The sequence below is a fragment of the Saccopteryx bilineata genome, chromosome 2, assembly GCF_036850765.1.
Source record: "Saccopteryx bilineata isolate mSacBil1 chromosome 2, mSacBil1_pri_phased_curated, whole genome shotgun sequence".
In the NCBI taxonomy this organism is placed as follows: Eukaryota; Metazoa; Chordata; class Mammalia; order Chiroptera; family Emballonuridae; genus Saccopteryx; species Saccopteryx bilineata.
This window is the reverse complement of record NC_089491.1, coordinates 185,970,821-185,986,567: the sequence shown is the minus strand read 5'-3', so window position 1 is coordinate 185,986,567 and position 15,747 is coordinate 185,970,821. Positions and strand designations below refer to the sequence as shown.

General features: G+C 42.5%; 1 protein-coding gene across 1 annotated transcript in view; it reads left to right on the top strand.

The window, feature by feature from the left end:
* The window catches only part of B3GLCT (beta 3-glucosyltransferase), a 146,432-nt gene extending 138,724 nt beyond the window's left edge, over nucleotides 1–7,708 (top strand). The window contains exon 15 of the mRNA XM_066258909.1: nucleotides 7,232–7,708. Within this exon, the coding sequence (XP_066115006.1) occupies nucleotides 7,232–7,399 (168 nt within the window). The 3' untranslated portion in view covers nucleotides 7,400–7,708. The remainder of the gene's footprint in view (nucleotides 1–7,231) is intronic.
* The last annotated feature ends 8,039 nt before the right edge of the window (nucleotides 7,709–15,747 follow it).

The window sequence follows — 15,747 nt, the reverse complement described above, 5'->3', positions numbered from 1 at the left end:
GAGTCAGTCCTTGGTGATGTAGGTGGTCACAATGAAAGGGATGCTGAGCAGGTAGAGCAGGTCATCCAGCGCCAGGTTGACAATATAGATGTACATGGAGGCCGAGGTGCACAGGAAGCAGCACACGACTACTGTGTACACGTTGCCCACCACACTCACCACGCCTGTGACCTAGAGCACTGCTCCAATGGCACCCATGGCCACCAGGTCCTCCAGGGAGCTGGGTTCCGTCAGGCTGGCCCACAAGCTGTTGAGGGATGTGTTGGGGCGGCTGGATGGTTTGGGCACAGGGCTGCCTGTCATAGCTAGCACAGGGGATCTGCTTGCAGGCTCTGGGCTCGGCCATCTCTGCTGCAAAACGCTGGACTTGAGGCTGAGGTGTGCTGCGACAGGGGCATCTGTGGGTGACAAGCTTGTCCTCGGTCACCACTCAGTGTGTTGAGCTCCCGCAACCACACTTCTGCAAAAGCTTCGCCTTGCTCTGTACTGAGCAAACAAAAGAGGGCTGAGCTCTGTACGACCGGGTCCTAGTCATCGACACTGCCTGCCCAGCTGCCGGTTAGGAATGCACCAAGGCCTCATGTCCATGCCAGATATTAATAACCCGGGGAGCAGGTGCCAGGAAAGGGGGTGCTGAGGGACGCACCAGAAGGAGCCCACACCAGATAGAAGAGAAGACAGTCAGTGCTGGAGGGGCGAGAGGGGGTGCACCTTGCCCTAAAGAAGGCCACTTTTCACCAGTTTTTAAAAACAAATTTGATTAAAATTTCCTTTACAATTTGATTCATGTGTTCTACCTGCTCTGAACTTTGGGGCCTGTAGCACAATGTAATTTTTAATTAATTTATAATTAATATTGACTGCCTTTCCCACTAGCCGTGAGATCTTGAATACAAATGCAGACCCATCATTAGAATGGGCAAGCTAAATCTGGAAAGAATTTCATATAGCAATTTCTTAACAACTGTTACTGTAGTCTCATTTCTAGTAGGAAAAGCTTCTACCTAATTGTCAATTATTTTAGTAAAATCTAGTTCTGGGAAAGTTCCTCTCTCCCTGTTTCTCTTTATAATTTCTTTACTTTGCTTAGTATTTATTTGGGCACAGACTAAACACTCAGACATTATGCTTTCTGCAATAGATTCTAAGTCTGGCTTTTTAAATTATTTCTTATTCTTAATTATCCCTTTCCTGCTGGCAAAATCTTTTTCTAATTGGTTGAGAATAAACCTTTGGTAACAAGGGTTCTAGTAAAGTCACTAAAATTTCCTAAAAACACCACTGGTTTTAGGGCTACCTTATTGGTAGTATCACCAGCTGCTTGGTTTTTCTTGAGTTTCTAGGGAGTCCTCCTCTTTTGGTACCCTGGACAAGGGATGAAGGCCACTGTTTTAGGAGAGCAGGATCCTGCATTGTTGGGGTGAGGGTTTGAGCCTCACCTTTGTTAGTTCTTAAGCCTTCTCCTGATGGCCCCTCTTCAACTGTGCCTGTCTGAGGTTGTTCCTGCCTGCAGGAATATTACCCATCTTTGGCTAACCAGCCATCTTAGGGGCCAAACAGAGTTATGAGAGTGAGGGTGGAGCAATGTCTTCAGAAATGCTTAGTTTTATTTACTTATTTTTTAGCAGCTGATGATGCTATCTTTGTTTTTAAACTTATAATACATTTCCTTTCTAATTTCTAGTGCTGATTGCTATAATAAAGGCTAAGCTGACTGCCTCAGTATCTTCCCTGATCCTGGCTAACTGAAACTGGTGGAAAGTGTCCAAAATTTCCTCACTTGCTTGGCTGTTAGGATTCCTCTTAGGCCAGGCAACCAGAAACATTTTCTTTTTGTTTGTTTGTTTTTTCTGAGGTTGGAAACAGGGAGGCAGTCAGACAGACTCCCGCATGCGCCCGACCGGGATCCACCCGGCACACCCACCAGGGGGCGATGCTCTGCCCATCTGGGGCGTCACTCTGTTGCAACCAGAGCCATTCTAGCACCTGAGGTAGAGGCCATAGAGCCATCCTCAGCGCCCAGGCCAACTTTGCTCCAATGGAGCCTTGGCTGCAGGAGGGGAAGAGACAGAGAGGAAGGAGAGGGGAAGGGGTGGAGAAGCAGATGGGAGCTTCTACTGTGTGCCCTGGCCGGGAATCGAACCTGGGACTCCTGCACACCAGGCCGACGCTCTACCACTGAGCCAACCGGCCAGGGCCAAAACCATTTTCTTGAGGTGGTCTTGGTTGTCCTAAGTTGGGCAGCGTATGTACAGTACAGATTCTAACAGTCCTGTTAGGGCTTGAGGCTTCCCCGAGAAAGGGGATTCTGAGCTTTCTAATTCTATAGGTCACTTGGAAAAAAGAATTTAAACTATTTCCTATTTACATCTATGCCTCAAATTCTAAAGATCTAATTAAAAACACCAACTGAGCCCTGGCCGGTTGGCTCAGTGGTAGAGCGTCAGCCTGGCGTGCAGGAGTCCCGGGTTTGATTTCCGGCCAGGGCACACAGGAGAAGCGCCCATCTGCTTCTCCACCCCTCCCCCACTCCTTCCTCTCTGTCTCTCTCTTCCCCTCCCGCAGCCAAGGCTTCATTGGAGCAGAGTTTGCCCGGGCACTGAGGATGGCTCTGTGGCCTCTGCTTCAGGCGCTAGAATGGCTCTGATTGCGGCAGAGCGACGCCCCAAGATGGGCAGAGCATCGCCCCCTGGTGGGCGTGCCGGGTGGATCCCGGTCGGGCGCATGCGGGAATCTGTCTGCCTCCCCATTTCCAGCTTCGGAAAAATACAATAAAAACCCCAAAAAACAAAAAAACAAAACACTAACTGAAATTACCAATATTTCATAAAATAAATCTTATATTTTACTTAATCACAAATTCCTTCTACATTCCAAGAAAACATACCTTATCTATGCTGTAACTTTACGCACCTTAACAGTTAATGTCTAAAATGCTCAAGAGAAACAGATTTCTGTTCACTTTCTTTATTTAGCCCTTTAAATCTGGGCTCAAAACTTAAATTTTTCTTACTACCACAATTAGTCATCTATTTTCTATTTTTTTTTCTTTTCACCTATTATGTTGAGAATTCTACTGTTAGCCCATCAATAGTAATATTTTTCACTCTGGGTTTGGTGATCTAACATTGAACAATACTGTTTCGAAAATGATAATAAGCTGAACGTTTATATACCATATAAAAAGATATCATTAATAATCATTACATTAATAATTATATATTTTCTAATATTTAAACCAAGATTTCAACATCACAGCGCTATGAAACAGCAAAAAAAAAGGAGAATTAACGAAAAACTCTTGAAATAGCATATACATTTCTAACATAGAAAACATTTTTTTTTCTTTTCTCCGCCACTTTTCCCACCCTTAGTCGTCCCTGCCACCTTACTCCAGCACCCTCCCCCACGGCTCCATACACAGCGCATCCCTGCCTGGCCTCCCGCTCTCCCCTCGCCCAAACCACTCACTTGCCAGCCCTTCGCCCCAGAGGCTGAAGAAACATTTCCTGGAGCACATCCTCAGCCCTCCCCTCTATTTCTGCTGTTACTATAGGCTCCCGGGGGTTCAATGGAAAGGAGCCTTGACCCCGTCAGTCCTCAAGGTTCAGAACCTTAGAACTTGCCTTGGCTGCTTGTAATTTGGGGCATTTACTTTTCCAATGCCCTTCCTCTTTACAATATGCACACTGATTCTTTCCTAGTGGAGTCCTAGTCCTTTTTCTCAAATCCCCTTTTTGTCCTAGATGTAAATCCAGCTGGACTAGGAAGATGTGGCACCCTTTCTGTATTGAGCATGCTTTTAGCCATTGTGGCGGGTTCATTGTTAAGTTTAGCCATTGATCAATGTAGGGGAACTGATCAGGGTAGCCTGGATCCCCTGTCATGATATTCCAGACTGCCCTTACCAGCCGGGGATAAGAAATCCCAGCTGATGGCCATCCAACCCCAAAAGTGGGCCATTCTGATTGAGAGAGAGTGCGAAGTCTTCCTTTTGACCATTTAATTCCGTACCCACGGTTGTCTCCATAGGCTTCTTGAAAGTGCTTTAGGAGACAACCTAAGGGGGGTCTTTTGTGTACTGGGCCCTTCTCCAATATTTAATGTCTGGGGCACTGATCTACAAAATTGAAACTGTCCGGGAGGATACAGGAATCAGCACATCAATAAAAAGACAAGAAAGATAAGACAGATAATAACTAGCACTTAGAGTAAAGGATGTTCAACTCTAGAGGTGTCAATCATCACACAAGAGCAGAGACAGGAGTCAGCAGAAGAGGACAGTTGCTTCAGCGGAGAAGTCATACATTGTGTCCTGAAGCCAGAGGTCTTGGATCCAAGAAAGAGATTTAGTGTGTCCAGGGAAAGAGGCCCATACCACGAAATGTCATGAGAAATTTTTTGGACTAACAAAGAGAATCTACAGTACAGACAGTTCACCATTGAAGAATTTTTAATACTTCTATGAATTTTGCTAGTTTTATAATTTGTGGGCTCCAGTGGACAGCCACTAAACCATATGAAGTTTACAAATTTTCTTTTATACTTTTGCCCTCTGGTTTTAAGCCAGAAATTTTCAATTCAAATTACACCAGAGTTTTTCCTGAAAAACAGAGAGAACTTACAAAACAGACAATTTAATATTTACATTTACTCTTGACTTTTAGGCACACAGTTCAACAGACAAAGAAAGGGATTCCCTGGGAGGGGCCTCTCAGGTGCTTGCCTGGCCGCGTCCCTCACAGGAGCTTAGGCTCAGGCACCAGAGATCCCCACTCACACACCAGTCACTCAGGGGTTTTAGACAGAAACAATAAAAGCAAAGAATGAGCTCTTGACATGGACAGATAGCACAAAGGTGTCCCTGGAAGTGCGAGGCAGGACTGATTAACTCAGTCCCCACTAATGTCTTCCTAGAACACAAACAAATGTCCCCACTAATGTCTTTTCCTGAGAGCACAAATAAATGTGTCCCAGAAAAGCCTGAGGCAGGACTCAAACTCTCCACCAACATCTCGGTCTTGGAGAGCCTATTGCGTTAGATCACATCTGATCCTTGCTCAATAGTTTCAAATTGACTAGTCACAAACAAAAGCTAGAATTCAGTAAAGCAAAAGATTTGCCTCTCTTACCTCCAGAGGTCAGAATTTTACACTCCTCGATTTCTCTGCCAAAACGTCGAATTTGGGGACCGAGTGTGTCTGCTGAGGAGTTGTCTGAGCCCCACAGGAAAACAGGAGCCCTGGAATGTCTCAGGGGCACCCCTCCTCAAGATTCAGGGTGGTCAGGCAACCCTCTGGAGAGGCCTGCCTCGTCTGGGTGTCTCTGCCTGGTGACACTGAACACCATCCCGGATGAATCCCCAAATGTTGTAAAGTAGCATATCTTAATTCCACAGGTTATATATTATAGAAACATCACAGCAGGATACAGAAGAATTTTTAGGAGGAGATTTATTAATAAGCCGGCTGCATATGACTTACATGGGGTATAGCTAACCCAAATCGTGTGTGTGCAAAATAGCTCTGCAGCTCATTATATAGACTTGATCACATATAGGTTGGGGGAAAGGGAGGGGGAGCATGATACAATAATTATTAACAAACTTATTCTTCTATAGGATCTATAAAAAACATTCCTACATATTAAAACTTACAAGGTAACACAATAGTGATGTTGTTTTACATATCAAAAACATTCACAAATCTTTTAGTGCCTACCTCCCATTCCTTTGTATAGAGGTATATGTTACTCTCAGGACTCCAGGAAGGGAGGAAGAGTTAAAAATCAGTGTAGGATATGTCAATATTGTCTCTTATTGAAAGGGAAATAAAGTTCTTCAGATAATCTTTATTCTTTCAGAGAACTATAGTTAAACTAGATAACCCAGTTGTCCTTGTAAGCCAGGAAGCTCCCACATTCTTCTCTCTCCATTCTCTAAAGAAAGAAGGGGGCAAGAAGCCTGACTTTTCCTCTTTAAAATGGCATTGCCAGTACTAAGTTTTACAGTTCTTTGGTACCTTATCACATACCTAACATGTATCATTTCTTTTTTCTTTCTTTTTTTTTTTTTTGTTAAGTGAGAGGCGGGTAGCCAGGGAGGCAGAGAGACAGACACTTGCATATGCCCCAACCAGGTTTCACCTGGCAAGCCCCCTACAGAGCAATGCTCTGCCCACCTAAGGACGCTGTTCCATTGCTTGAGCCATTTCAGTGCCTAAGGCAAGGCCATGGAGCCATCCTCAGGGCCTAGGGCCAACTTGCTTGAATCATTGGAGCCACGGCTGCGGGAAGAGAGGAGAGAGAAGGGTTGGGGGTGGGGGAGGGGTTAAGAAGCAGATGGTCGTTTATCCTGTGTGTCCTGACTGGGAATTGAACCCGGGATTTCCACATGCCAGGTCAGCACTACCACTGAGCCAACCATCAAGGGCCAATATCATTTACTGAAGTTGAGACTCTGATAACCTGGTGGGTTACTACATAATGCAGGTGGTCAGTAAATTTACACATGAGATGAGCACTGAGAGAAGGTGGATGCCTGTTTAGAGCAAACAGAGTAGAACCTGATGTCAGTTTCCTTCCGAGCCCTGTAACTTACTTAGTCTTGTTGGTCTATCTGATTCTGTGCAAATTTCACTTCTTAAGTTTAGAGAATTTTGAAAGGATAATGCAAAAACTTTTTAGATTCTTATAAACCATTTTGGGTTATGCAAAATGTCCATTCACACGAGATATTCAGGTCAGAGGAGAGCCGGTTACTTAGCCCCATTCCCTCCACTGAAGAACACACGCATTCACAATGTGAGTCAGCAGGAGACAGGCAAAGGGGACCTGAGCGTGGCACGCCCTGCCCCACAAAGCCCAGATGGCCAAAGGTCCATTAGACGAACTGGGAAGTCATTTTTTTCTGCTTGTTTTCAGAAGTCATAATAGTAACTGAAATGACTTACCATGGAAGCCTTGTTATTGTCATTAACTGTGGTTGAGGAATCTCTCAGACGCATGACTGTGGGACAGAGGAGCAAAAGAGCCATGTATTTGAGACATTAAAGTAACTAAAAGCCATAGGGAGAGGAAAGGTTTTAGTGGGATAACTTTTTCTTCTTGCTTTAGATTCCCATAACTGATAACAGATATTGAAGGAACTCAGTCGCTTCTTACATTCACATGCTATTTTGGAGCAAATTGTTCTTAATGAATGAGTGAATATAATTTTCTTTTCTTCCTGCAGGCCCGGCCCATCGATTATCCCGAGGACTACCTTTCTCACCAGGTTCCCATTTCCTTCCACAAACATTGGAACATTGACCCAGTGAAGGTGTATGCCATGTGGTTGGCACCCAGTGAGGAAGACAGAGCCAGGCCAGAGACACAGAAAATCTTTAAGGATGAGTTATAAAGCCAGGGGCCTAGGTGCAAGTTCTGGACAGGAAACAGACTCTGAAGATAGTGGCCCCGCCATCATTGTGCTGTTTGTACGTGCCATGTGGCTTTAGAAGCTTCCCGACTTCCGATGAAATCCTGTATTAGATATTTTTTGAGGGGGGAGGTACGGTAGTCATGGGGGAAACAGATTTTTTTTTTCTGAGAAAAATTATTTGCTTTTGCATTCTGCATTATTGTATTATACAATGATCCCTGTGTGATTTTCAGGCTGTGACACAGCAGCTTTATTACTGTCGTGGGAGAATAAATGGCATCAGAAGTCTCCTTCCTGTTCCTTCTCTTTGTTATAATGAAGGTTTTTGTTGGGCTTGAGACTGGAGAAATGTGACTGTCTAGCATTCAATGTGCGTGTGCGTGTGCGTGTGTGCGTGAGCATGTGTGCGTGTGTGGAGAGAGAGAACGTTGATTGATATAGCTATTACAATGGCATGAACTTTTTAACTGTATTGTTGATGATGAAGATCATTTCTTGGTCACATAGCAGGAAAAATGCCATACTAAGTATGATTCATAAAATATCATAAGAGGTCTAGCTATGAAATTCCCTGTAGTCTATAATCTGAGTTGTTAAGTTTTCTCTCTCTTTCTGTTTGTGCCTCATGAAAAGAGAAGTCTATTGCGAGAGTGTTTCACTCCTTTAGGGTTCTTCTGCATGCTGTTTCTCTCCGAGGCCCCATCTTCTGTTACCTGGTCATAGCAAGAAAGTGTGTCCTCAATATTTAAAAACAAAGTTGTCGTGTTTTATTCAAGTCAGTGAGCTCTATGTAAGTCTCAGGAAGTGAATTAAATTAATTTGTTCTTGATGTTTTGCTCTTATTTTTCTTTGAATGTTACTCAGTGGCTTTCACTTGACTAGGAATAGATCCCCCTACTAGGGTACCATGAAACCCTATTGGAAGGGTAGCAGGGTAATTTGGCAATATTCCTGGGTTCTTAAAAAAAGAAATTTCAACATGATATTTTGGAACAGTTCTAATGTTCAAATCATATCTTTAATATGTAGTAATTTGACTTGTTCATTATTAATTTGTAAAATGTACTCTGTCATTTAATTTTTAATTATATAATTCAGTTTTCTAAAGGTATTTGCAGAAAATTTAATTTTGATATGTCTTAAACTAATTTTGAGATAGAAAAATACTTTCTTCTTTTCTTTTTTTAAAATAAAAATTGCTATTCATTAATTTTGCTTGAGCCTGACAAGACTGTGGTACAGTGGATAGAGTGTCCACCTGGGACACAGAGGACCCAGGTTTGAGACCCTGAGGCTGCTGGCTTGAGCACAGGCTTATCTAGCTTGAGCATGGGGTCACTGGCTTGAGTGTGGGGTCATAGACATGAATGACCCCATGTCACTAGCGTGAGCCCAAAGGTCACTGGCTTGCACCCAAGGTCACTGGCTTGAGCAAGGGATCACTCACTCTGCTGTAGCCCCCTGGTCAAGGCACATATGAGAAAGCAATCAATGAACAACTAAGGTACTGCAATGAAGAATTAATGCTTCTCATCTTTCTCCCTTCCTGTTTGTCCCTATCTGTCCTCTCTGTCTCCCTCGTAAAAAAAAAAAAAGAAAAAAAAAATTGCTCATAATGGTCTTACAGCCAGCATAGGTTTTAAAGCCATACCACCAAAAGTACCCATGTGAATGCTTTTTTAACAATATATTTTTCTTGTAGCTTAGATTTAATTCATTTCCAAAATGATGTGATAGTATTTACTATTTTTCCAAATGAGCAAATACCTGTATAGATGTTTTTTCAGTGTCACCTAACTACATTGCAATTTTTGTTTTTCCTGAGAGTGGATTTTATGTCTGTGTCAGAATGGATGAGGGACAGATGATCTTCTGGGTAGAAGCACCTCAGGGATTTACAGATCCTGTCAAGCTGTTGCTAATGACTGTAGCATCGTCATAACTGGATAGCTGTACCATTACCATCACCTTCAGGTCATTTATAATAATACTCCTGGAGGGCTTGGCTGCCTAGCCCAGTGGAAAACAATCTTCAGTTCTTCCTTTGTCTGCCTACCAGTTGTCACACTCAGAAAACAGCATATTCATTTGATGGAGTCGAACCAGCCTCTGTACATGGAAATACGTGGTGCTCTTCCTCTGTTATGATCAATGCCTTCTCCTGATGTTGGAGAACCTTGTTTGGTACTTTCAGGTATTGTGTGAATTTTGTTAACTTTTTGAAATGATGTAAGCCAAACCACAGATACAAGGTCTTTGCCTAAGGCTCTGATAGTTCCAATGTATTCACTAGTCCAACCTGGAAAACACACATGGAGGGTATACTGGGAAAGGGATTAAGGGAACTCAAAAAGAAAAAACTTGGCAGCTCAGTAAACACTGTTCAGAGAGAAAAGTAATAACACTATCTTTTTTAAGAGGAAACTACTGAAAATATTGGGTTGGGGAATAAGTTCGTAGCGTTTTTATATTTTCTTTTACAACGATTTGTTTGCTGTTTGGCAAAGGGTAAGTATTCATTCGATAAAACTCTTTCTGCTCTACAAAACTATGTTAATTGTATTTTTGAGTTATTTAATTTTTTATTAGTTTTGAGGCTTAGAAATGGAATACCCAGGAGGCAAAAATCAACATTTTCGACACCTGCTCTTCTTTGCTTTTCATCGAGGTCAAAAAGCTGCCAAAGCAGCCTGGGACATTTGCGACGTGTATGGAGAAGGTGTCATAGGCAAGTCTACAGCACGGAAATGGTTTGCAAAGTTCAAAAATGGTGACTTTGACGTCGATGACACGTGCTGCAGCGGAAGGCCTTCTGAATTCGATGAAGAACTGGGAAATGCTCGAAAAGAATGCCACGGTCAACAAGGAGCTCTACGTTGCCCAGCTACACCGCGTGAATGAGGCTATTCGACTGAAAAGACCTGATCGACATGGTCAAACCATACTCCTTCACGACAACACCAGGCCCCATGTTGCACAAGTCGTCAAAGCCACACTCCAAGAGCTCGAATGGGAGGTCCTTCAGCATCCGCCGTATTCTCCAGACCTTGCACCGACCGATTACCATCTTTTCCGCTCCCTGTCAAACGATAACAAAGAGGTCCTTAAAAACTGGCTCAACAACTTCTTTGACACCAGACCAGGCGATTTTTGGCAGAACGGCATCAACAAATTGGTCGAGAGGTGGGAAAAGGTTGTAAACAGCAACGGCGAATATATAATTGATTAACTTATTGATATAATTATTGTTTTTTGTTTAAATAAAAGTCTTCTGTAAAAACGCTACGAACTTATTCCCCAACCCAATACATTAATACAGAGTCTATAAAACCATGATTTATATTATTATATAATGAATTGGAGATGCTGCTTGGGAACTGGTTGCCATATAGTTCATATCTTAGGAGCTAAGTTTTGAATCAACTTTCCAGGGAAAGCATCGTTCTATTCCTATTTCCTTTGCCTTTTTAATAGAAATTTACTTCCAAATGGCAATTTTTACCCTAAGGATCAAGTAGTTATACGTGGAATAACTGGAATGTTACTTTGCTTTTAAGCTACTTCTTCTGATATGACCAAAACAAGTTGCCTGACTGTAGGATTTTTTTACATCTTGCAGGTAAATCAGAAGCCAGATACAAACACAGCCTTCATAGACTGCAAACAAAACAAGGGACACTGTGCACAGGTATTGAAACATCAGTGCTCTCTGTGAGTTCCCTGATTCATTGAATATCTTTAGAGCTTCCGCATCCAAACCCTTATAACTGTTTATTTTTCCTCCAAAATTAATAACAAACATTTGTGAGAACTTTATATTGTGTTCCATTTATAATCAGAGTTGTCATTTCTGTGAACTAAATAGATTCATTCAGCCACTGTTTATTAATATAAACACCCATTAGGTGCTAGATATTCCAGGATGGCCCTTGTTTGTGCTACTCACAACCTATCCCTGCAATCTTTGAACACCTGTGTACACAGTAGGGGCTATTATGTTCCCAAGCATTGTGTAAACATGTCACCTGCAAAATGTGTTTTCTTACTATCTTGAAAGTGAAGGCTTTGTTTCTGGTATTCAGTCTTTTAGCAGATGTTTTCCCCTTAAAGACACTCAGATTCCTGGAGGGAGTTAGGGGTACGGCAAGGAGAAGGGACACAGAATAAACCAGTAAACAAGTTAATGGAAAAGATGGTTTCTAATAGTGACAAATGGTATGGAGACACTAAGAACAGGGTCCTGGGATCGACTTGGTGAGGGGAGAGACCAGAAGTTGTCTGAAGGAATGACTGGCTCAGCTAGTTAAAGATTAACCCCACATCTTTAACTCTAACAGGAGATGCCTAACTGATCCCCTAGAGACTCTTACAATACTTACAAGAGAAACAAGAGCTGTAAATTGATAGGGCCTGGGGTCTGGAAACCCCTTACCCCTTGCTGCACCCCCAAAACTCCCCTTCCCCACCCTGAGTCATGAGGTGCACGTAGGACCTCAGATAAAGGAATCACGTGCCCCTTGCATGGACACTAAAAGGCATATAAGATGTAAGACATCTAACTTCGGGGAGCTCGGGCGTTAGTGCTACTAGTTTCATGTGCTGTGCTAGCTACTAATAACTTTCTCTTCCTCCATTAAGTTGTCTGGGCTTCTATTATCCTCCATTTGGGTGATGTTTTCCTGCAACATTAGATCTTGCTTGGGGACTACTTTGGATGGAGTGGTCAGAGAAGGCCTCTGAGAAGGTGATGATGGAGTGAAGACCCAAGTGAATAGAAAGAGTCAGGAATGCAAAGGTATGTACTCCAGGTGTTTTAGGTGGAGGGAACAGCCAAAGTGGAGGCTCTATGTTGGGAACAAGTTTGGCACGTCTGAGAGGAGAAGTTAAGCCTGTGTCCTCACTGTTACTGTTAGACATCCAGCTGATGTTAAATAAACGGTTGATGCAGAAGTCAGGAGCTCAGGGGAGAAGTCAGGGCTGGACATAGAATTTTGGAACTCATCAGCATTTTGAAGGGTTTGAAGACCACAAGACTAGATGAAGTCATGCAGGGGAGAAGAAAACAGTGTCTGCTGAGTAGGACAGTCATTGAGGTGGGAGGGACAGCAGGGGAGTGATGTAGGCAGGAAGCCAAGGGAAGTGTGTGTATTGAGAAGTGAATGATCAAGTGTGTCACATGTGGTCAAGAGGTGCTTCAAGAGATGACAGAGAAGTGGCCATGTAATTCACCTGTACAGAGGTGACCTTGATAAGACTGCTTTCAGTTAGTGGGGCAAAATGGAGGGAGAATGGGTGCTGAAATTGCAGAGAGTAATGCCAAACTTTATTTTGTCTAAAATTAATTGTTTTTATGTGTTATTTGAGTGTAAGGGAAGGTAGCTTAAGGGGGAACACAGGGCCTGAGGGAATTTGTATTTTCAGATGAAAGGCTCTTGGGATGGGGATGGGAATGACTCAGTAGAGATGGAGGATGACAGACGATGGCTTTGGTGGTCCTGGTGAAATGAGGGAATCAAGAGCTCTAGTAGGAGGCTCCACTGCCCAATGAGCTCTGAGTGCTGGCACAGCGAAGACTTAGATTTGTTGACATGAAGTGGGTGTTTGCATCTGATACTGTCTACTAAGTATAAGATACAGTTATCTGCTGAGAGTGTTCGCTTTTTTACCGTGCTCGCACTTAATCGCCATGTCTATGCGCTCACTGTGCTTGGCACCATTCACAGTACTTCCTGCATTAACTTACTAAGTCTTCACAACAACCCTTGGAAGTGAACGCTGGTGTGTTCCCCAGTTTCCACTGTGGGGGCAGCTGAGGCACAGAGAGAATAAGTAACCAGCTCAAGATCTCACAGCTAGTTAAGTAGCAGAGTTGGGTTTTGAATCCAGACACTTTGGCTCCAGAGTTTATTCATTTAATTCTTGTCTCCTTTCACCTCTACCAAGAACATGTAGTTCAGTGGTTTTCAACCACTGGTCTGCAGACCCAATGATTATAGACTATAATCTCCAGACATCAGGCTGGTTAACTCTTTTGCAGACCTGCACAAAATTTCTGATGGACTGGCACCAGTCTGTGGACCAGCGGTTGAAAGCCACAGAATTTGACAAATTCGTTTGAGCACCTACAATGTGCAAGGCATTGTGCTAACACTGGATACTCAGTGGTGCCACGTACATCATCCCACATCAGAAAACACACACACTCACATTTTTTAAAAGTGATTCTGTAGGTTGATAAGCGAGAGACCTGCCTTTTATTTTCCTGGGCTTCTCGGCATGCCTGCCTACTGGATCTTATCAGATATCTCCAAATCTAGAGTATCTTTTTACTACAGTAGCCCCTCGTCTATCGCAGGGGTTAGGTTCCAGAACCCCCTGCTGTAGGTCGAAATCCACAAAGTAGCAATCTTATATTTATTTTATTATTTATATATATATTAAGGCTTTATAAATCCTCCCTGCACTCTTATAAACCTTTCCCACACTGTTATTAACCTTTCCCACACACTTCTATGCTCTTAGCACTTTTCTACACTCTTAAAATTATGTAATTTTAACAACACAGGAAATTCTATATGGGTACTCACCAGTGAATATACAGTAATATTCTTTTAATTAATATTTTTATATTTTTATATTTTCAATTTTCTAGGCTAGAAAATGCTTATTTTATCGCAAAAATAATTAAATAATAAATGTATAAAAATACCTATATACCGTAGAATCCTGCAATATAGTGAAAAATCCGTGATACAAAATTAGATATATACAATTTAAAAAGATTACAGTGAAACCGTGGAAAGTGAACCACATTATGGCGAGGAGCGACTGTATTTCCCTTCCTGTATTATTCCCTGTCCCGTGGACTGCCTTCACAACTGGGACTGGCAGTTACCCTACTCCTCTACATCATGGTAGGGTGAGCACGAGGTTGGGAGGCCCACTTGCTGTCCACTGTGTGGTCCAACTGGCTTACTTCATGTTTCTGGGCATTAAACCTTTAATGAAATGAAGAGGCTTGAATTTTATTATATGATTCTACTGTCTTACTAAAGAACCCACATTACTACCTATTCCCTTCTGGTACAATTTCTACCTCTGTACTCCATTATTGAAAGTTCTTAGTTTTAAGACTTCAAGGTTCTCTAATTATAGTGAATTATCTGCTTAACCAATCTGGAAAAAATCTGTCATATTGAGTTTAATGAATTTGAAATACATTTGACTTTCATTTGCGAGTTCAGAACCAGCAGAACTCTGTAATAAGATAGTTTTTTAGGGTATTTTTCTGAAGTGAGCAGTGGGGAGGCAGACAGACAGACTCCCACATGCACCTGACTGGGATCCTGGCACGCCCACCAGGGGACGATGCTCGGCCCATCTGAGCCATCGCTCCAATGCAACTGGAGCCATTCTAGCGCCTGAGGCGGAGGCCATGGAGCCATCCTCAGTTCCCGGGCCAACTTTGCTCCAATGGAGCCTTAGCTGTGGGAGGGTAAGAGAGAGATAGAGAGAAAGGAGAGGGGGAAGGGTAGAGAAGCAGATGGGTGCTTCTCCTGTGTGCCCTGGCTGAGAATCAAACCTGGGACTTCTACACACCGGGCTGACGCTCTACCACTCGGCCAACTAGCCAGGGTCTGTAATAAGATAGTTTTAAGACAATATTTTTTATGGGTGAGAAAGGTAACTTTGGCTCATTCCATATATATTGATTATGGTTCCCGTTATATTCCAGGTTCTGGAGATATAGTGGTAAGCAAAAGAAGACAATTCTCTCAATTCTCTGTCCTCATAGAATTTATAATGTAGGGCACAGACAGTAATCAAAATGTACTGCCAATACTACAAAAATTATAATTATAAATGCTAAAAGGGAGTTGAGCTTTGATTTGAGATATAAAAATAAAAAGCAGTTAACTGAGTAAAGGTGTCAAAAGGAGAGCAATTTAGAAAGAAGAAATGGCATATGCAAAGGCCCTGTGGTGGAGGGCTTATGGCTTCTCTGAGAAAGTGAAAAAAGCTAATGTGGCTGGAGTGCTCTAGGATCATATTTTTCATACCCCTTTGTAACTTGCATCCTTCACTTAATATATTATGGACATCTTACACACTGTTAAATATAACAAAAGGCCCACATGATATTCACTGTTTGCTTACACAGGAATTTATCTAAAGAATTCTCTATCAGTTATTTTGGTTATTTGCCATTTTATACTTTTTTAAAAGTAACTAGTATGCTATTTTCATAATTTATATAAGATTAAATTGAAGCAAGAGAAGTAGGATGATGGCAAAGGGTAGTCATTAAGGCAATGATTTTTAGTTGG